The sequence below is a fragment of the Scylla paramamosain genome, chromosome 30 (genome assembly GCF_035594125.1).
Source record: "Scylla paramamosain isolate STU-SP2022 chromosome 30, ASM3559412v1, whole genome shotgun sequence".
Lineage (NCBI taxonomy): Eukaryota > Metazoa > Arthropoda > Malacostraca > Decapoda > Portunidae > Scylla > Scylla paramamosain.
In genome coordinates this window covers 9,664,741-9,689,114 of record NC_087180.1, presented here as the reverse complement: position 1 = coordinate 9,689,114, position 24,374 = coordinate 9,664,741, and the positions used below count along the sequence as shown (strand labels likewise).

Sequence of the window (24,374 nt, the reverse complement as noted above, 5' to 3'; positions counted from 1 at the left end):
CCGTCTTGATGGATCCCAACACAAAGGAATGAGGGAGAGGAAAGTAAGACGGACTGAGAGATGGAAGTTCACCTATTAATATAACGGAAGGTTTAGGCGACGCGATGCTTGACTTTCGTGTGCCAGTGGTGAACAGAGAGTGGCCTTACAGCAAAGCACAGCGGTTACTGGAAATTTTTCTTTTCAGTGTAGGAGAAAAATATTGGTGTTGAATTATGTACTGCAACTTATCGCCTATCACCGTAGTTTTTGTTGGGTATTTTGGCTTAACAGTGTAAACTTATAAATGGAAATTCTATTCCTCTTAGGTAATGTGGTTGAGAAATTAATGTTTTCACGTGGCTCTCATCCACAGTGCGCTCTTCACACGCCTAGTACACGCCCTCCACACGCTTTAAACACGGCCATAACACATCCGAAACATGCCGCACGCACCCTCCATACGCCCTCCACACAGCAAATACACGATCTCCACACACCCTCCTAAAATCTTCCACATCTCACTCAACCCTTTACCGCCTTCACTTCCTACACCCTCCACGCCCACCACAAGCTCTCCATACACCCTCCACGCTGCCCGCCGCCCACCAAGCCGTCCTCAGCCGCGCCAGACAAAAGCCCCGGGTCGTCTCGTGTCAGGGGGAGATGCTGACGCCACCACGCCCGCCAGAAACAAAAGAGGACCATCTCTCCGTCTGCATTTTTTAGGCCTAAGTGGATCAGAATTAGGCGCGGGTGTGTCGAGGGGCGTCAGGTTGTCAGGATGGTGTGTAGGATCACTTCTTTCATTCCTCCCTCTATTCTCTCTCCGTCTCCTTTCCCCTTTCTCTCTCTCTCTCTCTCTCTCTCTCTCTCTCTCTCTCTCTCTCTCTCTCTCTCTCTCTCTCTCTCTCTCTCTCTCTCTCTCTTCTCTTCTCTTCTCTGCTTCGGGCCGCCTCTCATCTCTTTCTTCTCTCTTCATAGGCGTTTAATTTCACTTCCGTTATTGCTTTTCTTTCTTCGTAATTTCTCTCGCTATTTTTATCTCTCGTCCCTTTGCGCCCTTCCATTTTCCCCTCCTTTGCCTCTTCCCCTTTTTTATCCGGCATTCTTCTTTCTGTCCCTGTTTTTCCGCCCTCGTCACACACACACACACACACACACACACACACACACACACACACACACACACACACACACACACACACACACACACACACACACACACACACACACACACACACACACACACACACACACACACTCACACTCACACACACACGCGCGCGCATTTTGCATTCTCTGATCTTCGTTTTGCTTCACATTTCTCTCCCTTCACACTGCTCTTTCCCCTCGATTTTCCCTCCCCCTCTTTTTTCCCCTCCTTCCCTCACTCCTCCCTTCTGAAAAATAGGAGGTGCTCGGGCCCGACACTCAACAGCTGTTTGGCTGATCGTAACAAAAATCACTTGGCTATTACGAAAGGATAAAATTTGTGTGGACTGGGGCAGGGGAGGGAGAGGGAGAGAGGGGCAATATGTGAGGGGGAGGGAGAGAGAGAGAGGAAGTAGATGCAGAATTTGGGAGAAGGAGTAAAGGGGGAGATAGGAAGTGAGTGGGAGGGATATAAGGAAGAGGAGTAAGGTTAGGAGGGAGTGAGGAGATAAATAGGGAGGAGAGGAGAAAGAGTGAGACAGAAAGTGAATAAGAGGGAGGACATAGGAGAGGGAAGAAGGGTAAGTTAGATCGAAGGATGAAAAGGGGAGGGGTTTAGGGAGGGGATGGAATGAGGAAGAATAGGATAGAAGAATGAGGAGGAATAAATGAAGGAGATGGAGAGAGAAGGTAAAAAATTAAGACATGTGACACTTTTCTTTTCTCAAACTTTTTTATTTTCTTCTTTCTTTCATTTCCTCTTCCATCCGTTTTTTCCTTCCTTTTTGTCTTCCTCTTTTACTTTCTTTCTTCCTTATTTCTTTTAATTTGTTCCTTCCTTCTTTGTTTTATTTTTTTCTCTTCTTTGTCCTTATTATCGTCCTCTTTCTTCCGCTGCATTCGCTTTCAAGTCTTCCTTTTTTCTTTTCCTTTTTTATTACCTCCTCCTCCTCCTTCTCCTCCTCCTCCTCCTCCTCCTCCTCCTCCTCCTCCTCCTCCTCCTCCTCCTCCTCCTCCTCCTCCTCCTCCTCCTCCTCACCGCCTGGAGATAATAGTCTCACGCCAGCTAATCACAGCATTTAGTCTTCCTCCCTCTCCCTCTCTCCCTCTCTCCCTTCACGACCCATCATCACCTACCCTCCCCATCCCTTTCCTTCTCTCCTTAACGCCCCATCACGCCCTATCACGTCTCTTTATGAATTAGTTAAAGTAATGCAGATTGTTTTCTTTTTTTTTCCTCGCTTTTTTTTTTTTTTTTTTTGCCTTGCCGTCCTTGCAGTTGTGAGCACAGCGGTGTGAGTCAATCTTCTCCTCGCTTTTCATAATTGCATCGTTAAAACTTTCTTACTCGCTCTATTCTCCCACCTGTGCGTCCTGCTGCTCTCTCTCTCTCTCTCTCTCTCTCTCTCTCTCTCTCTCTCTCTCTCTCTCTCTCTCTCTCTCTCTCTCTCTCTCTCTGTGTCGTTCATATTGTATCTTCCTTTGTACTTCATTTATTTTTCCCCCTTCTTACACCATAGTTAGTGTAAAGTACTGTACTTCAACCAAATAGCTTAGTTAAGATCTAAAGCTCCCCTGCAGTTTCATATCCACCTGCATCCACTTTTATCCACATTTCCTTATGGATCTTACAAACACCAGTAATAACACGGAGGAAAAATCAAGCCACTCGCAAATTGTTATTGTTATTATTGTTTATTATTATTATTTTTTATTTATTTATTTATTTTTTTTACGACTGAGCGCAGCCGAGGATTGAGTGAAGTTACCAAATTAGCTAATAAAGATGCTTTACGTTTTCTTTCGTCCATACAAGAGTTCCCCCTCGCTAGCAGTTTATTAAGTCATATATATTATAGCGTTCGATAATAGCTCTGTCAACGTGTACGAGGGAGGGAGGGAGAGAGAGAGAGGGTAAAGAAGGAGGAGAGGACTGAAGCACATGGTTATAAAACGGAAAATGAGGAAAGCCATGTAAGGAGGGAAAATAAAACCGAGTCACGAGAGAGAATGAAGAAGGGAAATGAGTTAATATGGCGTGAAGCGGCAAACAAAAACAAAAAGGGAAAACAGGGATAAATTTCTGCAGGAGGGAAAAGAGGGAAGGAAGAGGAGGGATAAAGGAGGGAAGGCAAGGACTGGAGGGAGGGAAGTGTATGTCAAGAACAAGCATAGGACACTTTTCCTCAAATTCCCTGACCTCAGCTAACAGAGAGTAAACTGCTGGACAAACACCTCCTAACGTCACCCCAGAGAGAGAGAGAGAGAGAGAGAGAGAGAGAGAGAGAGAGAGAGAGAGAGAGAGAGAGAGAGAGAGAGAAGTATTGATAATGTCGAAATCAGCATTTTTTCCCGGCAAGCTCAAGGTTTTATATGAATATGATATGAATATATATTTGTATACACCTTTGGTTCCAGGTGCGTGTGACATAATTGTACCACGAGCCTGGGGACAAAGCATTAGGCTGGAAAGGACAGTTGACAATGACTCTCTCTCTCTCTCTCTCTCTCTCTCTCTCTCTCTCTCTCTCTCTCTCTCTCTCTCTCTCTCTCTCTCTCTCTCTCTGTTACTCAGCACACGCCCAGGTAATTACAGCTCTTGTTTACCTGGTTTACCTGTTACTAACTATTCACGCTGGGAGTTTGTGGTGATGCTCGTGATGGTGTGTGTAGTGATGATGGGTGGTGTCTAGTGCAGGTGGTGGTGGTGACTGGCTGTGGTTGAGGCGGTGTGTTTGTGGTGTTGTACGTGACAGTGATTGGTGATGATTGAGAGAGAGAGAGAGAGAGAGAGAGAGAGAGAGAGAGAGAGAGAGAGAGAGAGAGAGAGAGAGAGAGAGAGAGAGAGAGAGAGAGAGAGAGAGAGAGAGAGACCATATTATGTTGTACGACAGTGAAAAGATGAAATTTGAATCCAGACATGTTGCGTGGTGCTTAGTGGTGGTGATGGCCGTGTTGGTGACCTGCTGCATGTAGCGATGGTGGTGGTGGTTGTATTAGGTAACAACAGTACGCAGTGACTAGTGACCGAGTGATGGTGAAGGCTGAAGAAAAAGTAGTTACAGTAATGGTGACAGACCATTAACTACTTATTGTTTTCCAAAAGCTGAATTTTGAAAGATGGTTGACGTAAGGCGTTCTGTTACTGTTGTTTACTTGTCCACACTACGTCCTTTGCGGTGTGATCATCTCATTTTACGTCGACTTAAATTCAAATAAATTAATTAATCTCATATTACGTGGCGATTATTTTTCTCATCCCCTGTGGAAAACCTGGAAACACACGGCTAAAGAACCGCATCACAGAGGATCCCCGGCCAAGTGCATGTGATGGACTTAATACTCTTCAAATAGGATCACCGCCCTCCATCGGCAATCTTTCCAAGTTGATTTCTAGCAACGCACCGCCGTTTGGTGTTTCTGAGCCTCAAGCAATCGTAAGCTAACAAAGCAGCTTGTATATATTCCCGAGGCTTTTAACTGTACTAGGTGAATCAGCTCACATATTCCGGCAGTACAACATTCCCCCGCAACGCAGTTCTGTGACACAACCCTTCCCTTGAGGCACACTTGTCCCACAGTTTGGGATTTCTCTGTGCTTAACAATGACAATTAGGCGTGGTGCTCGTATAAATATGTTGACTGTACATAATGGTGACTATACAGGTGTCATTTAGCAAGTTATTTGGTGGTAATGCTTCAGGTGTCTGGTAAAATTAAGTCCTAACTCTCCCTAAAATGTCACGGTCAGTCCCTCAGTGCTCGTGACAACAGGTGACCTCACTGCACCAAGAAGCTTCCCCCACCTCCTTCCTCCTGCTGGTGATGGAAGGCGAAGTCTGCCGCAAATTTTGTGTCACAAGTAATGGGCTGAAATGACGCCAGTTAACCCGCCCGCTGGCCGTTGAATGAAACATGCTTCACGCCCATTTACCAGCTTAATTTTGAGTAAATTACTGGAGTGATAACACGCCTCACCTCCCCGTCCACCCACGCCCATAACCGCCCAAACAAACTTAGCTTCACTTCACTTCTCTCCCCCCTCCTCTCTCTCTCTCTCTCTCTCTCTCTCTCTCTCTCTCTCTCTCTCTCTCTCTCTCTCTCTCTCTCTCTCTCTCTCTCTCATTTTATCAATCACCATCAATTATTTATTCCCTTTCTCACTTATCCCTCATCTCTTTTATTATCTCTCTTTATCCCCCATCCTTCCTATCTCCCAGTTCTCTTTTCCTACTCTACTTCCCTCCCTCCTTTCCCCATCACTCCCCATCATCACTCTTTCATCCATGCTTTTCCCCTCCCTCTCCCTCTCTCTCTCTACCCTTCTCCCTTGTTTCCCCCCTCTCCCACTCCCCCTTCCCTCCCCACCTGCCGTTGCTACACCTGGCGGAGAGTCAAAGGTGAACAGTGAATGAATTGAGGGTTCGTGATGTATATAATGTATTGCGAGGGAGTAAACAGTACAGAGACTGGTGGGGGGGGAGGAGGAGGAGGAAGAGAGGGAGGGTAAAGAGGAGGAATAGGAGAGGGAGAGAGGGAGGGGAAAAGTTGTACATGGATTTGTGTAAATGGAGTAACGAGAGAGAGAGAGAGAGAGAGAGAGAGAGAGAGAGGAGAGAGAGAGAGAGAGAGAGAGAGAGAGAGAGAGAGAGAGAGAGATTTCCTACATAATTCATACCAATGCCATCCTTTCCTCCTCAACTTCTTCTTCCTCAGCACGTGGCAGCCTCCCTCTCCCTCACCCTCTCCCTCTCTCTCCCCACTGCATGACGCTCAAAATGTATGAATTAACTGCACTTTGCCTTCATAATAGAGGGTGTGGCTCTTGCTTACAGGATTATTGTAACCCCCTTCCCCTCCCCTCTCCTTCCCCATTCCATCCCCCTCTTCCCTCCTAGTCTCCTCCACTCCATCACTTTCCTCCTCCTCCCTCATGTCTGTCTCTCTCTCTCTCTCTCTCTCTCTCCCCCTCTCCCTGTTTCCCTCACTCATCCATCTCTTTTCCCCCTTTCCGTCCCGCCATTTTTTTTTTACCTCTCTCTTCCTCTTTCCCCTTCCCCCTGATTTCCCCTTTGTGCCTCTAACTGTTCCTCCTCCGTTTCCTCTCTTTTTCTTTTTTTTCTTTCTTTTTCCATCTATTTTTTACTACATCCATTACCTTTCCTTCAATCTTTCCTTCTGTATTTTCCTTTCCTTCTTGGCCGTGTGTGACTGTTTGTTTATTTATTAATTAATCAATTTATTCACCTACTTATGTATTCTACTTATTTATTTATTTTATTTTATTGTATCTCATTTGTTTATCTATTTTTTTTATAGCACACAAGTCAATCAATCCTTCCTGCCATCTTATATTCATTTCTGCCACTATCTTTCTTTTCATTATTATTATTATTATTATTATTATTATTATTATTATTATTATTATTATTATTATTATTATCATTATTATTATTATTATTCGCCAGACTTACCGCCCATCCATCTTCTGTTTGAATTTTATCCTGTCTTAGGATTCTTTTTTTGCATTCTTAAACGCGCAGTGTTCTCTTGAAACCTATATTCTAAGGCCCTAAAGATGGTTAGTCGGGTTCTCATGGGTGTCTTTCCTGGAACTGATGTTGGATCATTGTTGGACTTTCACCAGAATCGTATTAACGGCTATGAAGACCCAAAATAATATTCAGTAAAGTGTGTGAAGTAATGGAGGGAGGCGTTCAGCTGTGGTGATATTAATAAAGACAACCCGAAAGAAGAGGAAGAAAAGAGAGAAGGAAAAAAAAAACAAGGTGAAACAAGAAGAAAAGCAGGAAGAAGGACAAAAAGAAGAAAGGAAAGGAGAAGAAAAAAAGAAACAGGATGAAACGAAGAAAAATAGGATAAAATAAAAAGGAGCAAAAGAAGTAGAAGAAGAAGAAAAAGAAGAAGAAGAAGAAGAAGACACCCTTTTAATCATAATACCAAAGTGCTGAAACATATATAAGAACACCAACCATAAACCTATACAGAGCTGGCTAACCTTACAATTCAACAAAAAGCTAAGAACACAGACGAGACGAGCGAAGGAGACACCAGTAATCTGTCACTACTCGTACCTCCCCTCCCCTCCCCTCCCCTCTCCTCGGCACCACCACCAGCACCAGCACAATTACCACTACCATTACCACCATTACCATCACCAATGCCGAGAGCACCACCGCCACCTGGCCCCCTGTTATTGACCCCCACTAGTGAGTTATAGCTGACAGGATCACACGAGCAATGCTATAACCTCCTCTTTTAGCCCCGTTACATGCAGCCTGTGATTACCCTAGCTGTAGGCGGGCAGGTGTTTGCGAAAGGCAGGTGTGAAGTACACATGGTATTTAAGTGAATAGGAGTGAATAAGTGCGTGCTTGGTGTGTGCAGGTGTGTAGGAAGTGTGTTTACTTATGTTTCTAAGTGTCGTTTAGCATGTTTTTCACCTTGTTTCTGTAATATTCATAAATAACATGCCTAGTTATTATTTTCCATCTTCTACGATGTCCTTATGTTCTAACTTTTTTTTCCTCTTCTTCCTTTCCCGCTTCGTAAATGTATCCTCTATTACGCATCTTAGACTGTGGATGACAAGTTTGAGTCTGGTGTGCGGAGATATATAGGAAGTGTGCGGTGGGTGTGTAGGAAGGGAGGTGGGTGTGTTCAGATGTGTACAGGTAGAGGTGTGGGTGAGGGAGCTCCAGTGTGTGTGTCAATGGGTAGTGTGGTCTTGCTGCTCCATTAAACAAGCTGATTTGTAATGTTGGTTTGCAGCTTTGACCGCCAATTTTTTTTCAGAGAGAGAGAGAGAGAGAGAGAGAGAGAGAGAGAGAGAGAGAGAGAGAGAGAGAGAGAGAGAGAGAGAGAGAGAGAGAGAGAGAGAGAGAGAGAGAGGAAAATCAAATAAACCAGTGTACAAAGGTATAAAAAAGCGAGGTCATTGGAATGCTTATTGTTTTGGTGTAATGAAAAATTGTAATCACATTATTAATAAGAGTATTTTTAATTAAGAATAAAAAATAGAGATAAAAAGAACCCACCAGTCATCTTGCATTTCTGGTGACGCAAGTGATGTTTCATTTCCACATTTATAACTCAAATTTCTAATCAGGGAGAAAGTTGAAGAATTTTTATTAAGACTAATATTTTTGCATGGAGTGCAAGTGAAGATTTTTATTACTAAACGAGGAGTGAGTTACGAGGAAGAATAATTGCGAAAGAGAGGAAAAGATGATGATGGTGATGATGATGGTGATGATGATGGTGATGATGATGATGGTGATGATGATGATGATGATGATAGTGGTGATGATAGTGGTGGTGATGATAATGATGATGATGATGAACAGTGATGATAGTCCAGTGAAAACAAGAGCGGTGAAGGTGAGTGAATTAAGATTGTAGTGGTATTGATAGTGATGATGATGATGATGATGATGATAGTGAAAGACATCATTGAAAGCAGTGATAAGGAGGATCAAGGAAGAGCACACACACACACACACACACACACACACACACACACACACACACACACACACAGAGAGAGAGAGAGAGAGAGAGAGAGAGAGAGAGAGAGAGAGAGAGAGAGAGAGAGAGAGAGAGAGAGAGAGAGAGAGAGAGAGAGAGAGGCACCATCACACCTGCAGGTCGTAAATCTGCTCACGGCTCCCCAGGTTTGCATGTCCCGGGGGAGGCTGGTGTATAATTCGCCATGAAATCATACACGAACAAAACACTCCGTTCCGATGGTTGCCTGCCGCTGCTCGCCACACGCCCACGCCGCTGACCGCCCCCACACGCCCGCCGCAGCCTGGATTTAACCCTTTTTCACGCTCCCCCGAAGCTAAAATGTGCTCGGTAATGATCACTCTCACACATGCCACGCTCTTCCATACACAGTGCCGTACACACACACACACACACACACACACACACACACACACACACACACACACACACACACACACACACACACACACACACACACACACACACACACACACACACACACACACACACACACTGGAAATAAACACTGAGGTCCAGACGTGACATGATCAAAATAATGAGAAATCCCGGATGTTGCAGCGGAAGTTGTGAATTTGAGGGGAGGAGGAGGAGGAGGAGGAGGAGGAGGAGGAGGAGGAGGAGGAGGAGGTGGAGGAGGAAAGGAAAAGGGGAAACAGGTCATTCAATGAGGGCGGCTGTATCTCCCCTCGGCATGACCCCTTTACTCCCCTCTTTCCTCTTCTTATTCCCTTCCTTTTTCCTCCCTCCTTCCATCCCCCCACTTCATTTTCCCTCCTCGTAAAGAGTAATTGGGCACTTTACACTACATTTTACAACAATAACAACCCCACAACCTTCCCCAACATTTTATCCCCACACAAGACCTCACATTCTTCCCCCCATTCCCCAACAGTCTTTGTAACCCCAACTCTCTCCCCAACCCCTAAACTTCCCCTCAGAGTCCCCATAACCATTACTTCCCTCTCCCCTTCCTTTCTCCCCTCAGGTAAATCCAACCCCTTACCTAGATAATTTCCTTTTCCTCCAGGTAACCCTTTCTCCGGCACAGGTAAATCCCACATCCCCCTCGCTTCCCTCCACACCTGCCCGTCCATACCTGCGCCTCGCCACAGCCATTCTGACCTTTGTGCTCGTGTCCCTCGCGCCTTCCTCTCGCCGCCCGCAGAACGTTGCTTAGCTCACCTGCCTCACCTGTCACAGTCTCCAAGTGTAGTGTGTTGGGATGCTGTGTGTGTGTGTGTGTGTGTGTGTGTGTGTGTGTGTGTGTGTGTGTGTGTGTGTGTGTGTGTGTGTGTGTGTGTGTGTGTGTGTGTGTGTGTGAATAGAATCGAAGTGAAGGGAATAGAAGAGAGGATATATCTATTGCTGAGACATTCTACAAAAATTATGGAGGACATATCCTGAATCTATACATTATTTTGACTAACTAACCCTTAACAAATTGTGCTAAATTTGTTAAACATTTTACGTCTTTCCTATGTGTTAATTCGGTTCATTTAAACTGATTTGGGTGTGATATATAATTCTCAGGCACAAATCTATTTTTTAATTAGACAATATTTTTATTTTAACACAAATAAAACATGATACTCATCCACAGTTTGTTTCTTATTACATTTAGTACAATAACGCTCTTCCCTACTTATTTGATGTCTACCTATAATAACTGGCAGCTGATTATTTCCAGTGCGTAATATAGTGAAATGGATACTGTTACTTTTATACTTTTATTAAGCTTGAGTAGGTCTTCTTCCATCCCATGAACTTCTTTATACATTTCATAGGCACTACAGACACCTCTATTTGTTACGTTTCTATACCAAGTTGTTTTCAAGATGTCTCGTAATTTCCGTCCCTTAGTGCGTCATCCACACTCCTGCCATACCACACTCACTGCATATGCTCTTAATATATTCCAGTCGTGATGATATATAAACACCAATCGTGACTTTATTTTGTGTGTGTTTTTTCCCCCATAACAAATATGGACCAGTAATTAATCACCGTGCATTTAATAGTTTCCGCTTACAATACATGTGCCTGTATATCGGTCAACACAAAACATGCTTAAAAAAAAAAAAGTTCATCTGCAATAATTCTACCGCTTGTATAATATTATCATCACAGATTTCACAACTCTGTCTGTGTGTGTGTGTGTGTGTGTGTGTGTGTGTTCTTCACTTCTCCAATCATATTCATTATCACCATCTACATTTCTATTTTATTTTCTATTTGTTCCTTCATTTTTATCTTCCTCCTCCTCCTCCTTCTCCTCCTCCTTCCTCTTTGTCTATTCCCCATCATCCTTGACATCACATTAAATTTCCTTGCATTATTTTCTTCCGTCTTTTGTCCCGCGTTGATGGAAGCCGAGGGTTAGTTTGCTTAATTAAACTATCGCCTTCCACCACACAATAATCCGCACACCTTGCAATTAATGTTACCTGTGTGCTGCTGTTCAATGCATAATTAATTTAGACAGTTCGAGTTGCTTTAATTAGCGGAAGCAAGTGTATTATTGTGACTATACTTATTCATGCTGGTATTTGTTTGTATTATTGTGTCTTTATTTATGCATGCAGGTATTCTCTGTGTCTTTTTTATTCCAATGTAATAATTAAGGACGGCTGATTCATGCTATTTGTAACAGATTTTTTCTCTTTTCTTCTCTTTGTTTTTTTTTTCTTTCTCTCCTTTATCCTCCGTATTTATCGATCTTTCATTACCCTCTTACTTTTTTTCCGTCACGACTCTCACCTTTTCCTTTTTTTTCTATTTTTATTCCCTATGAATCTATTATTACTCCCTTTCCTCGCTTTTACCGCTCTTTTTCCTCGTTTTGTTCTCTGTTTTTCTCATCGTAGATAACTCTCTTACGTAAGTCTATTTTTGCATTCTTTCTTCTATGTAATCATGTTTGCTTCATACATGTCTGTCTCTCTTCTTTTTTTCTATCCCTCCTTCTCCTACTCTGTCATGATTTTTCTCATTTCTTTTCCATTCCCTTCTTCGTACACATATCTCTTTGTTACGTATATATTTGTTTTTTCCTTCCTTTTACAGTATCATCATGATTCCTTCATTCGCATCTGTCTTCTCTGTCTATCTTCTTATTTCTTTCTTTCTCTCATTTGATAGTAATTACCTCTACAATACCTTTATACATCCATACATTTTTATCTCTCCTCTTCTCTCTCTCCTACACACATCCCAGTCTCCTCCTTTTCCTCTTTCCGTTCGTCCTTTCTTCGCCCAGTATCGGCAGCTGGACGCACGAGGGAGCAACTAAAGGTCGTGTCATTTTTACAGCGTCGTCATTGTGGCCAGCGCGCGAGACACTACCGGCCGCGGACGATTCACAAAGCCACTCGGCCTGATGGGGGCGGGGGCGGGGCGAAAGGGCGTGCGCGGAGAGACAGGGAGGTGAAGGGAAGTGGAGGCGTGCAGGGGAAGTTAGGGGACGGTTAAGTGGTTGATTAGTGGACTGCTGGAGTGGAGGAGAGTGTCAGGAAAGTGATGAAATGATGGTTTTGGATGCTGAGGCGGAGTAAGATGAAGAGGACGAGAGTGATGGTTACGAAGGGATGTCTCTGCTACACTAAGAGATGGAGGTCTGCTGGAAACTGACATTAATGATCAATTACTTCAATTGTAGCTTGAATATCCCGCTACACCTTCCCTTTATTCACAGGTGGGCGGTGGAGGCTGAGGTAGCGTGACTCAAATACTCATACAGCAGAAGCGCACAAAGACCTCACAGACATACTTCATCTTCCTTAAACTGAATTTCTCAGTGTGGAAAAGCAGAACAAATCGCAGTTCCTTCCTTCGTGAGGAGGCCACGTGCCGCCTCTCCTCGGCGCCAGGCTGAAGGTAATGGTTACCTCACCGCGTCACCAGCCTGGCATTATGAGGTGTTACGGAGCGTTACGGCGATACGGCACAGATGTCGGCTCCCTCCAGCCAGGCATTAGGTGGACACACACATCTGTTTGGCGCCGTAATCACGCTCCCCTGCAGCCGCTCACCCTCGCCTCGATGAATTATAAATAAGGTGACCGTGAGCACGTCAGGCGATCCTAGCAGGACCCCGTAGGAGCCCGCGTCCAGCCTCCACACACACTCACACACACACACACACACACACACACACACACACACACACACACACACACACACACACACACACACCACCGTCCCCGCCTATCCGCCACCACGCTGACTTCTTTCCCGCCCTTCAGGGCCTTCCTCACCCTCTCCTCATGTCTTAACACGGCCTGATCCCCGCTAAACCTTTCTTAATCGTCACCATGTCCACTCCAGCCACTCATAGTGTCAATGATCCACCATGAGTGTGAAAAGTCACTCCACACGACTCAGCGACATTACTGCTGACTCATTCACGCTACGAAAGAAAGAATGAGGCTCTCTTATGACATGGGTGATTTTAATGTTTCCATATTTTAAGTACACTCAGTGCATTCTCTATGTCACCATACCATGTTACCTGTTCACGACACCTGTACCAAACCTTTACCTGCCTCTCGTCTACGTACCTGCTTCGACCTGCCTCACGCAACGCTAACTCACGCAAGACCCAAGGAAAGTGGGGAGACAAAAAAGGAAAGAGAGACAGGAGGAGCGTGAGGTTGTTAGCGTCATTGTTAACTGGAGTCACCGACCACCACCTCCGCGCCTCGGCCGCAGCACGTGCCCTCCGCAGCCACACCCCCACCCACACTCAGCACTCGCCTCTCACCCCTACCCTCTCCCCAGCAGCGCGGCCTCCGAGGTGTTCAACGCACCCCTCACTTTATATTTCTTGTTACATAGTAGTTTATGGCAGTGTTTATGCTCACGTTTACTGCGGTGTTATCATTATTATAGCAGACTGATTGAGTTATGGCGGAGCAACGCCGTCGTATACCGCCAATCAGCATTATCATTATTGGCAGTGGTAACATACTAATAGTTGTGAAAGTGGTGGTGGTAGTAGTAGTAGTAGTAGTAGTAGTAGTAGTAGTAGTAGTAGTAGTAGTAGTAGCAGCAGCAGCAGCAGCAGCAGCACTAGCAATAATTTTGAAACGATGATGAGGATAATGATGATGACGATGATGATGGTGATGATGATGACGATACGAGGAGTAAAAAAAAGGCAGAAGAATAGAGTAAAGAATACTCGAGTAGTGAATGAAGAGAAAGAAAAAACAGTAAGAAGAGAGACAAAGAAATATAAGAATAGGAAGGAAAAAGGAAAGAATAAGAGTAACGGAGAGGGAGAGGGGAGGATAGGGGAGGAAGAATGGAAAGGATGGGAGAGGGAGGGGAAAAGAGGGAAAGGAGAGGAGAGTACAGGAGGGGTGAGTACTAGAAGGGGGAGGCGGGAAGGGGGAGAGTGGAGAAGGAGGGGACAGCTGACTCTTAATATCACTTGTCCGTCATTCGGGACAGCGAGGCGGAAGGGGAAATCAGAGGTAGTGTAGTGTCGCCTGGACCTGCTTCCTCTCCACCTGGTTGTTCCCCTACTCCCACTCCTACAGCTCCCCCCCCATAAGGCCCCCCGGAGACACCCCCATAGCCCCCACACCCCCCACCCCCTCACCACAACAAAAGGTTTCTGTGTGTGTGTAAACTTGGCAATTTCAGAATTTTTGCAACTCACCATAAATTTGCAATAAACTTTTGCAACATCCCAGGAATGAATTGCTTAGTTTATTAAATGCACTTTGTTCCTCAGGTGTTTGGTGTTGCCTTGGCTGACTGACACGTATACACCACACCACCACAGCATACCTACCTCACAACCTCACCTTATCCTAACGCCACAACCTCATCCTTCACCCTAGCATCCTACATTCCCTCATCTCTCTCCTCCTCCCAGTCTTCCAGTGTTCCATTCATTCATCCCCAGCCTGTGCAGTAGGTCAGCCATTCTTCCCCAGCTTCCCCCTTACCACATCTCTCTATCCACAATATTCCTTACTCACCGCTATCCCTCCCCCACCCTCCCCAGCATCCTCCATCCCTTTCTCCCTCTCCTCAGTCCACTATCATCCCCATACCTTCATCTCCCAGCACCCTAGTACACCACCCCCCTCTCTCCCTCACCCCACCCTCACACCCCCTCCCCCTTTCCCCGGCCTGAGTCCAGCGGGCCTTCCGTCGGAAACACAGCCTGGTGGACAGTTCCGGTTGGCACGCGCCCCTCGGACCCACAAACTCCGGGCGATTAGTTCCTCCCATGCATCCGCGCGTCACTCTGGTCATCGCTACACCCACGCTGACCCGCCCGCCGCACCCCGCCCGCGTGATGGCCCCAGCGCGGGTCAGTGGGCCACCCCCGCACGCCCACCAAGTCATTATCCCCGGCCACACATGAGCACCGATATCTCCCCCTTCCCCTCACCCTCCATCTTCCTCCTCCTCTTCGTCCCCCTCCCCATGCCTGCCGGAGCCGTACGGGAGAGGGGAGTGAGAATTGGACACCTGGATTGGCTGTAGGTAGGTGATGCTGAGGAATTACAGTCTTGGTTTGGGGATGATGTTTAGTTTTTTTTATGTTAGTTTAAGCATCTTTTTTTCTTGTTTTATAGATGGCGATGCTTTTATATGTAAATTTATTTATCTATTTTTTTTGTTAATTGATAATTTATTGCTGTTGTGACATGCATATATACAAATTTTCAGAAATATACGAGTATCCTTCGTACAGCAGCTGCCCGTCGAACTGGAGCTCCATGACGGACAGATATCAGTCAAATGTACATAATTTTACACATATATTCATGCATATATACATGCAATATAAACCACATCTTTAATCTATCTTTTTAGTTTAACAATTAACTCTGAACAAAATTACACATTGAGAATTTTGGCAAATTGATAATAGCGATTACCAACCAACATAACACATAGTACACGTAACATAATACTGTAATTTAATGTAATCTATGTACACAATACTTAACTAAGCATTCTGATGTATATTTTTTTTTCCTTTTAAATTACAACAAATACCTTGTGTTAACTTGAGTTTTTAAATTTAGTGATAAACTACTGAATATTTTTGGGCCTTTGCAAAAAAAAAAAGTATCTGCGGCTGTGTGCGTGCGTGCGTGCGTGCGTGCGTGCGTGTGTGTGTGTGTGTGTGTGTGTGTGTGTGTGTGTGTGTGTGTGTGTGTGTGTGTGTGTGTGTGTGTGTATGTGTGGGTGTGGGTGGGTGGGTGGGTGGATAGGTGGGTGGGTGGATGAGGGTGTGTGGTGTTACTCATGCATGTGCACACGTCTGAAAATCCGTCTCGGTGAGTGGACAGCGGCTGACCTGAGGAGACTCCTTCTGCAGCGTGACACCGTACACCTGCCCTCCATACTACCCGCTACTCCCTCTCCCTGCTCTTCCTACACCTCTTCCCCATTTCTATCCTCCACCATCCATCCTTTCCCCTTCCTACACTCCCTCTATTCTCATTACTTTTATTCTTCATTACCTATCCTCTCTTCCCATTCTCTGCACTAATATAACTTCCGCCTATCCTTCCCATTCCATCCATTATGCTCCCGTTACCTATATTCCTTCCATCTATCCCCCATCACTGCCTCCCATCCCTCCACTTCTCCCCTTCCTTCCCCCCAGTACTAATGAGGGTTACGCAGATCTAAGCCTCGACACTCATCCCCGCCAGACTCACCAATCCAACAAGCCCTCCTAGGTATCGTTTGGACAGATGGTGGAGCCTCGTCATTACCTGGACGTTGATTGCGGAGTGAACCTGACGGATTAGGGGATTATCAGGCAGCCGTCGCCACACGCCCATGCCCCTCTCCCTGGTGTTACCCCATAATTTCACACCCATGCCTCTGATCCGTCTCCAGCACCCCATAGCAACCCATCCATATACTTTCAGCTAGTCTTTCCTTCCTCGTTGTTGTATAGTTGTCTCTCACACTTCTCTTTCTCCTGTTGCTGCCTGGCTTGTCTATGTCCTTAGTGACGCCCATACAGATAAGCTGTAAACCAGACGATTACTCAAGTCCTCAGGTTTTTCCTCACACGCCTCCGTTTTTCCATTGAGATGAAAAGGGCAAGAGCACTTCTCGCGGTGTCAAGTTCCCATTGATGTTGTCCTTTTAAAAGCAAACCTGGAGTCCTTATCATCTCAGCATCCGCGCTATATAGCATCCTTCTCCCATACTCTCCTCCCTCCTCACCTTGCCTTCACTCCCATCCCCTCCCCCCAGCCGGTGACCCTCCTCCCCGCCACCCCTCCCACCCCAGTCCCGGTAAGCGAGTGACTTCCTGAGGCGAGGCAGTGGTCGTGATTGGGAGTACCCGCGCTCAGTCGCCAGGTAGTGAGCGGACAGGTGAGGTGCGCACTGGAGCCTCGACGCCGCCACCACCACGCACTCGCCTCCCTCCTTGTCTCCCTCGCTCGCCACGTGTTGCCTCCCTCATACTCACACATTGCTGCGCCTCCCTCGCTCCTCACTCATACTGATCCCAACAAGCTGATGAGTCCTGTCAGTGTGCCAGTGAGATGACATCAACACGTGACGTCAGGCCAGTGTCCGCCACCCCTCCAGTGCCATCGCCTCGCTCGTTCTAGTGACGCTGGTTACGCCGCAACTCACCGCTCCTCGCCAGCAGACACAAGACGCCGCTGGGAGGGATGAAGTACTTGAACACTTCTTCACCGCAGTGTTTATAGTTTACTCCGCCCCCTAAAAAAGGAAGTTTGGCCGCTCTTTGTCGCACCTGCCGCCTACACTTCAAACCTGGTAAGCACTGATTGATAGCAAGCAATAAGTAGTGAGTTTAGTAGTAATCATAGCTGCATTAATGAAGTCTGTGTGTGTTCAGCTTTAGATAGATATTAACGTGCATGAAAATACGTGTGCTGTTTTGAGGTGGTTAATCTGGCTTTAGTGTGTTGAGTAGGTCTTATAGACTGATGTTTAGTGTTTTGGGGTGTTCAGTGTCACGCAAACATTGTCGGGTATCAAAGTACGTGTTATTTACTTTTCCATACACTAGTTTAAGTGTTTTTCGTGAGTTGTATGGATTAAATGTTAAAGGTTTTTAGATGTCTAGCTTTGTGTTAAGTTATATGATTTAGACGGTAAGATGCAAACTCTTGGGAACATAAAGAAAGAAAAAAGTGGGAGATAAATTAAACGAAGTAATCTGGGACAAAGTTTCAGTGTAAACAGTGACAGAAATAAAGAAGAGCTTGTCGTGAATCGCGCGGGACAAGACTATGAAATATTTTGCCTGCTGGAATCAGGAGTGAAATCATATACATGTTTTTGCAGCGTTCATTTCGTCATACTGAAATGCAAAAAAAAAAAAAAAAAAAAAAAAATCAGGTTAAGTGTAGATATTAAGACAAGGACGCAAGATAAGAGAGGAAACTATAAATGACTGGCGGATGCGCGTGACCGAGTGAGAGAGAGAGAGAGAGAGAGAGAGAGAGAGAGAGAGAGAGAGAGAGAGAGAGAGTGAGAGAGAGATGCTGAACATTGTGTAAGACTAGCACACCAAATGGTCCCTCAATACAGGGCCGCCTCGCAGCAGCATTGTCACCCACACACTACCATGTTGACACCACTCAACGTGCATTCCAAGGCGTTCCCACTTGTCAGTCTGTCAAAATCTCTCTCTCTCTCTCTCTCTCTCTCTCTCTCTCTCTCTCTCTCTCTCTCTCTCTCTCTCTCTCTCTCTCTCTCTCTCTCTCTCTCTCTCTCTCTCTCTCTCTCTCTCTGTGTGTGTGTGTGTGTGTGTGTGTGTGTGTGTGTGTGTGTGTGTGTGTGTGTGTGTGTGTGTGTGTGTGTGTGTGTGTGTGTGTGTAAGCGCACAGGGATACAGGGTGTAACACAAGTTTCTGGGAATATTGTTAGAGGTGAATGTACAGATTATCCTAAGTCGAAAATGCTCTTTGCAGATACTGTATGCATTATGAGGTGTTGGTGTTGTTTAACCCTGGTATGAAATTCGAGTGTGGCCGGCCGACAGATACAACGGGCGGGCTGGACGGGTAACCATGGCAGAGAAGCACCATGTCCACACATTTCACATTGCTATAAGTGTGTGGCATTGCCGGCAGTTTTTCTTTTTTTCTCTCTCTCTCTTAATTACGAGTATGCAATAAAATCTAAACATATTCACTGTCATTGCCTCGGCATGAAACTTAAAGTGAGTGGCAATCTGTTGATTGATGCCAGCCTCACTCTTCTCCCCTCCCTGCCCGGGCTAACGTGGTGTCTCCTTGTGTATTGTTTTATTTATCGTAAATTACAGCCAAACTATCCTTGTGTAATGTTTATTGTAAAGCACCCGTCCATTAATACCATTCCTCTCGGTATGGGATACTGTAATACTCCAAAACTTGTACAAATCATGAAAAATATCCCGCGTCCACACGTCCCGCCATGGCTTCTCGCCCGGCCTCCCTTAAATTTTATAACACGGCTCTACAGTGCCTTAAAATGCATATTAGCAAAGAACATTTTTCACTTACAATAACCTATACTTTCACCTCCAGCAATATCCATAGAAACTCGTGTTACACTCTATGTGTGTGTGTGTGTGTATATATATATATATATATATATATATATATATATATATATATATATATATATATATATATATATATATATATATATATATATATGAAATGCGTATGTGCGTGCGAGTGTGCGTTTTCGCTTGACTTGCATAACAGTGAAAGTGAAAAATGTGCTGCGGTCGCTGAGCACATCGCAGGGATGGCTAAGATCTGACTCACAAATGTGACATAAACATGACATAAAGATGACAGTAACAGTAAACAACAACAACAACAACAGTCAAACCTATGGACACACTCGCATAGAGGCCTCGACAAAGTGGTGACGGGAGGAAGGCTCGCGCTGCCGTGTAGTGGCCTCGTGCTTTACCTGGCGCGTCTCTAACTGTACCTGAGTGAATGGAGAGAGGCTGCTGATATTTTGTGGCAGTAATTGAGCTCAAGTTTTTGGTGTACAAGTCAAGCGTAAATATTATCCATAAAGCGTGTAGCAGCGGCGACGTGAGGCGGCGGAGAGACGCAGCGAGACACACACACACACACACACACACACACACACACACACACACACACACACACACACACACACACACACACACACACACACACACACACACACACACACACACACACACACACACACACACACACACACACACACACACACACACACACACACACACACACTCACACACACACCTACACACACACACACACACACACACACACACACACACACACACACACACACACACACACACACACACACACACACTTTTCTTTACATTGCTAACTTGCACTCTTTTTCGTTTTCTTTTCCGCCTTTTCTCATCGGAATTTGCGATGAGTATGAAGAGAGGAGGAGGAGGAGGAGGAGGAGGAGGAGGAGGAGGAGGAGGAGGAAGTCACGTCCTCGCAACCTTCGACGTGGTAGTGAAACAGAAGGCAATAGAAAGTGGAGTGTGCCAGAGCGTTCATCTGAGCTACATTCCCTTCGCTTTACACCCATGCTTGGAAAAGGAGGAGGAGGAGGAGGAGGAGGAGCAGCAGCAGGAAGCAGGGTGTGAAGGATATAAGTAAAGCTTAAAGATGAAAGAAGGAACATGAGATAAATGAGAGAAGAACAAGGTGTGGTGCAATGAAGCTGAAAGGAGGGAGAGTCAGGGTGGAGAGAAGGGAAGGGAAAAGCTTCGGAGGTAGCGTAAGAGGGCGGGACGGAGGGAGAGAGGAGTAGAGCCACGGGCAGACAAAAACTGGCCCCGCAACACTTCATCAATGGTGTTGTTTCTCTCTGAGGAGTTCAAGGTTTCGATGTCCGCCGTCAGGTAGTCACGTTTGAGTCGAAAACGAGTCCAGATTCAGGTTACTTACTTATCTCGTGTCGCTATTATATTGTCTTAGAAATGAGACGAACATATTTATGTAATAAACGCGCCCCCTTCCCTGCACCACTTGCAGACACACATGCGTGCGCAATCAATTACGGAACCAAGCACTATTGCGACATACTGGTGCAAGTGTTTAGCATAGAAACGCACTAGCGACAGCATCATTAACCTTCCTCGGATACATCAGTCTCAAGGACTTTTTCCGTTCACTTGTCTCTATGTTCATGCTTCATACTAAGGTTTTAGAGATTCAGGACCGTCGTAGCAGAAAACCTGTCAATCAGGCGTCGTCTTTTTCCTTTCCTTCCTCTTTTTTTACAGCCTCTCTAACCTAGTTGCTCAGTGAGCAACCCGCAGCTCAGGCGTCGCGACAAACGTGATATGACAAGCGAGGGACGACCGCAGACGAGGCAGATAAAGAGAGGAGAAACTTGAGGATATGTGGCAACGGAAGAGACGTAAAACGAAAGATTTATAAGCATACTTATGTCACTGGCGTGATTGACATGCGGATCTACGGTGAAAGAGAGGCAGGAGGCAGCGATGGCGTGCCGCAGGGTAAGTCCCTCCATCTCGTCCTGCCCCGCAAGTCGGCGAGGCTGCGGGTGACATTTGGCGCGGCGAGGGTCGTGATGGCTGTTATAGTTCAGTGGACCGCAGGCCTTTGTTGCTCTGAGAGAACCTTTGTAAACGAGAAAGTTATCCTGTGTTCTGAGGGAACTTGGGGAGCGTTGGTTCGCCTTGACGTCCGATTAACAATGTCCCTAATGTGAGGTGACGCCTCGCCCGCCATGACAGCGAGAGTGAGGCGGGAAGTTAGGGGAGGGGGGGCGGGGAAACGGATACAGCATCGTCGGGTTCAAAGGAGTGCCAGGCGCCTCAGCGGCACGCTGGCCAGGTGCATGAGTGTCTCGCTCGCATGACTCGTGGTTCTCGACCCTTGATCCACAGCCGCCTTTCCCCGGCCCCACCCCGCGCCGGCCGGGCCCGGCCCGTCCCGCCCACGTCTCATAGGTCATAAACATGCACGGCTACACACACACACACACACACACACACACAGACCGTCACAAAGCGTTACGGTTGTGATGTCCTTCGGCGACACTCTCTCCGCGGGTGTTAGTTGACGCGGGAGGCCGGCGCCGCGGGACGTCCTCTCATAGTCAGCAACAATGATCACTTGCACCTGACGACTCCTCACCTAATCTTGCCTGGTCCCGCTTGTGTCTAGTACAGACAGCACCCGGGAGTCAAATATTTCATTCCTGCATAAATTAAGAACAGGAAGAGTGAGCTGTGAGTGATGTTGTTTTACGTAAGAAGGTGGAGGCCAGTCAGCCAAAATACTGAACGTGTTTTTGTCATGTGCTCTTAATGCTAAATTAACAGTTACTTTTCCTTCCCACAGGTGACCAGGAGGGCCTGCAGCCTCGCCGCCGCCTAGTGCCTAGATTGTTGTTAAAACGCCATCATGCAGTCAACTCCAGTAGGAGGATTCAGCATGTTCCCGCGGGCGTCGCTGGCCGTGGGTGCCCCCTCCCTCCTCACCTACCAGATGCTAGCTTCCCAGCCCCCAGGAGACACGCCTCCTCAGTACCCTCTCCTCCACTCCCCGTTCTTCCTCCCAATCCATCACAACCGCAGCCCTCTGTACTCCGCGCACTCTCCGGTGGAAGGAGAGGCCTTTGACAGGTCCCAACAAACTGCACACAGCCCACCGGGTGCGGAGGAAGCCGAGAACGGCACTGCGAGGAGCTCCCCCTCCTCGCCGCCCACACACACCTCCCTCAGGCTTACTGCTGTTATCGATGCGCATTCCACGACACAGTGTAGCAACCTTGCCAGGAGCCCTGTGGAGGAGGACGGCAGCAGGAAGGAGGCGCCCCTCGACCTCACCACCAAGAGGCGACCACAGAGCAGGGACTCTGTCACGCCTACGGTAGGGACTTCAGGGGAAAGTGCGGACTTCCCCGTTGACACAGAGAAAACTTCAACAGATAAGCAGGAAGATACCAAACCTGACGAGGCGCAGAAGGTGCGGCCGCGTCAGACTCATCCATTCCTAAGAATAAGTGAACTACTCAAGGACTCTCCTTCGAGCGCTCCCACGCCGCCACCCCCAACGTCCTCCACTGAAATCCCCACCAAGCTGCCTCTCGTCCACCCGCGCCCCCTCCACCCAGCCTCCCTCCTGGACATGTACCGTAGCTTTGACCTGCCAGTGTTCCCCGGATGGGGTGGTGCCCCTCCGCCACGGCACCCACTCTTCCCCTCTCTCCCTCGGGCCTCTCTTCCCGCTCTGGGCGTCCCTCCAGCACGTCCTCTCGGATTAGACTTCTTCAAGAGTCATATGCCTGGTGCGGCGCGGCCTTACACAGACCTCGGTCGACCTTACAATGATCTCCTGAGTCCACACCTCGTGCGCAGCTCAAAAGACAGGTACTCGTGTAAGTTCTGCGGGAAGGTATTCCCGCGCTCCGCCAACCTGACGCGCCACCTGCGCACCCACACGGGCGAGCAGCCCTACAAGTGCAAGTACTGTGAGCGCTCGTTCAGCATCTCGTCCAACCTGCAGCGCCACGTGCGGAACATCCACAACAAGGAGAAGCCCTTCAAGTGTCCGCTGTGTGACCGCTGCTTCGGCCAGCAGACAAACCTGGACCGACACCTCAAGAAGCATGAGCTGGAGGGACCCAACCCGCCGGACTCGCCGGAGGCGCCAGACTCCAGCAGCGCCGCCGTCACGAATGATAAGAGTGATGAAACGGCGGGAGATGACGTTCTGACGGAAGTGTCCAGTGATGCTGAGACGAGCGGCACTGAGGGGCGGGCTGGCACCCCCGGCATGGTGGACAGCGAGGGTAGCGCTGCGGTCCATCCTCTGCCATCGCCCTCAGGCCACGAGCCTCCACACAAGCGCCTCAGGCTGGAGTAGCGGCGATCATCGGCGGTGGTGGGTCGTGAAGGGACAGCCTGCCGCGCCGCCTCAACACGCCGGGGCTCATCATGTGAAAAAGACCTCACTCTAGTCAGCAAGATTACCTCACCAAAGACCTGCTCGACACAGTTCCCTCCAGCCGCCACCTGACGGCTGTTTCATCCTGCCTCCCCGTCCATTGACAGACTGTATATGCATTTTCCTAGGAAGACCCGTGCAGGGAAACTCAGAAGTCAGATAATATTTTCGTACATGTTTGTATATGTCCGCCAGCCGCCAAGGGCACACCGCACGGCAGTCTGTCAGGCAGCCAGTCGGGTGGCTACGCGTGCTTAAGTTCCTGAAGTGAATATCACTTTATACGCATATACAAAGTTCATTGTATGAATAAGATTGTTTATACGATGTCTCAGAAATAAATTATAAATATTTTGCATCTTATATTGATTTTGTGCTTTATATCACATTCCTTTCATCTTCATTCTCCCATCTCTTCCCTGTCTAGTCAGTAAGGCAGTGCTGCCGTCTGAACACAGACCTTGTGCTACATTGTCTCAAGCCTGATTTAAATCGATGCTGACGCTATCTCTTGCATTGCTAGTGAACAAAAAAAATATAAAGAAAGGGAAATTGACATGCAATTCAATCGTAACTATACTGTATTGCTCAATATTCAAGGAAAAAATAATGGTAAGTTGATTTAGAATAGTTACCCATTTCCGTTTTCTTTTGTTTGGCGTTCACAACCTATACTCCGTTAAAATATTCGGAGGTTTTATACATAATTCGTCAAAT

The 24,374-nt window shown here is 46.9% G+C and overlaps 2 protein-coding genes across 2 annotated transcripts in view; both read left to right on the top strand.

Annotated features, from left to right (window-relative positions):
- LOC135116241 (uncharacterized) overlaps positions 1 to 15,177 on the top strand; it is a 216,213-nt gene extending 201,036 nt beyond the window's left edge. The window contains exon 9 of the transcript XR_010276218.1: positions 14,423 to 15,177. The gene's annotated coding sequence lies outside the window, so the exon portion shown is untranslated. The remainder of the gene's footprint in view (positions 1 to 14,422) is intronic.
- Positions 15,178 to 17,026: 1,849 nt separating this feature from the next.
- Positions 17,027 to 24,013, top strand: LOC135116238 (MDS1 and EVI1 complex locus protein EVI1-A-like). The gene is made up of 2 exons (XM_064033604.1): positions 17,027 to 17,463; positions 22,050 to 24,013. The coding sequence occupies exon 2, from the start codon at positions 22,113 to 22,115 to the stop codon at positions 23,574 to 23,576; it is 1,464 nt and encodes a 487-aa protein (XP_063889674.1). The 5' UTR covers positions 17,027 to 17,463; positions 22,050 to 22,112; the 3' UTR covers positions 23,577 to 24,013.
- The last annotated feature ends 361 nt before the right edge of the window (positions 24,014 to 24,374 follow it).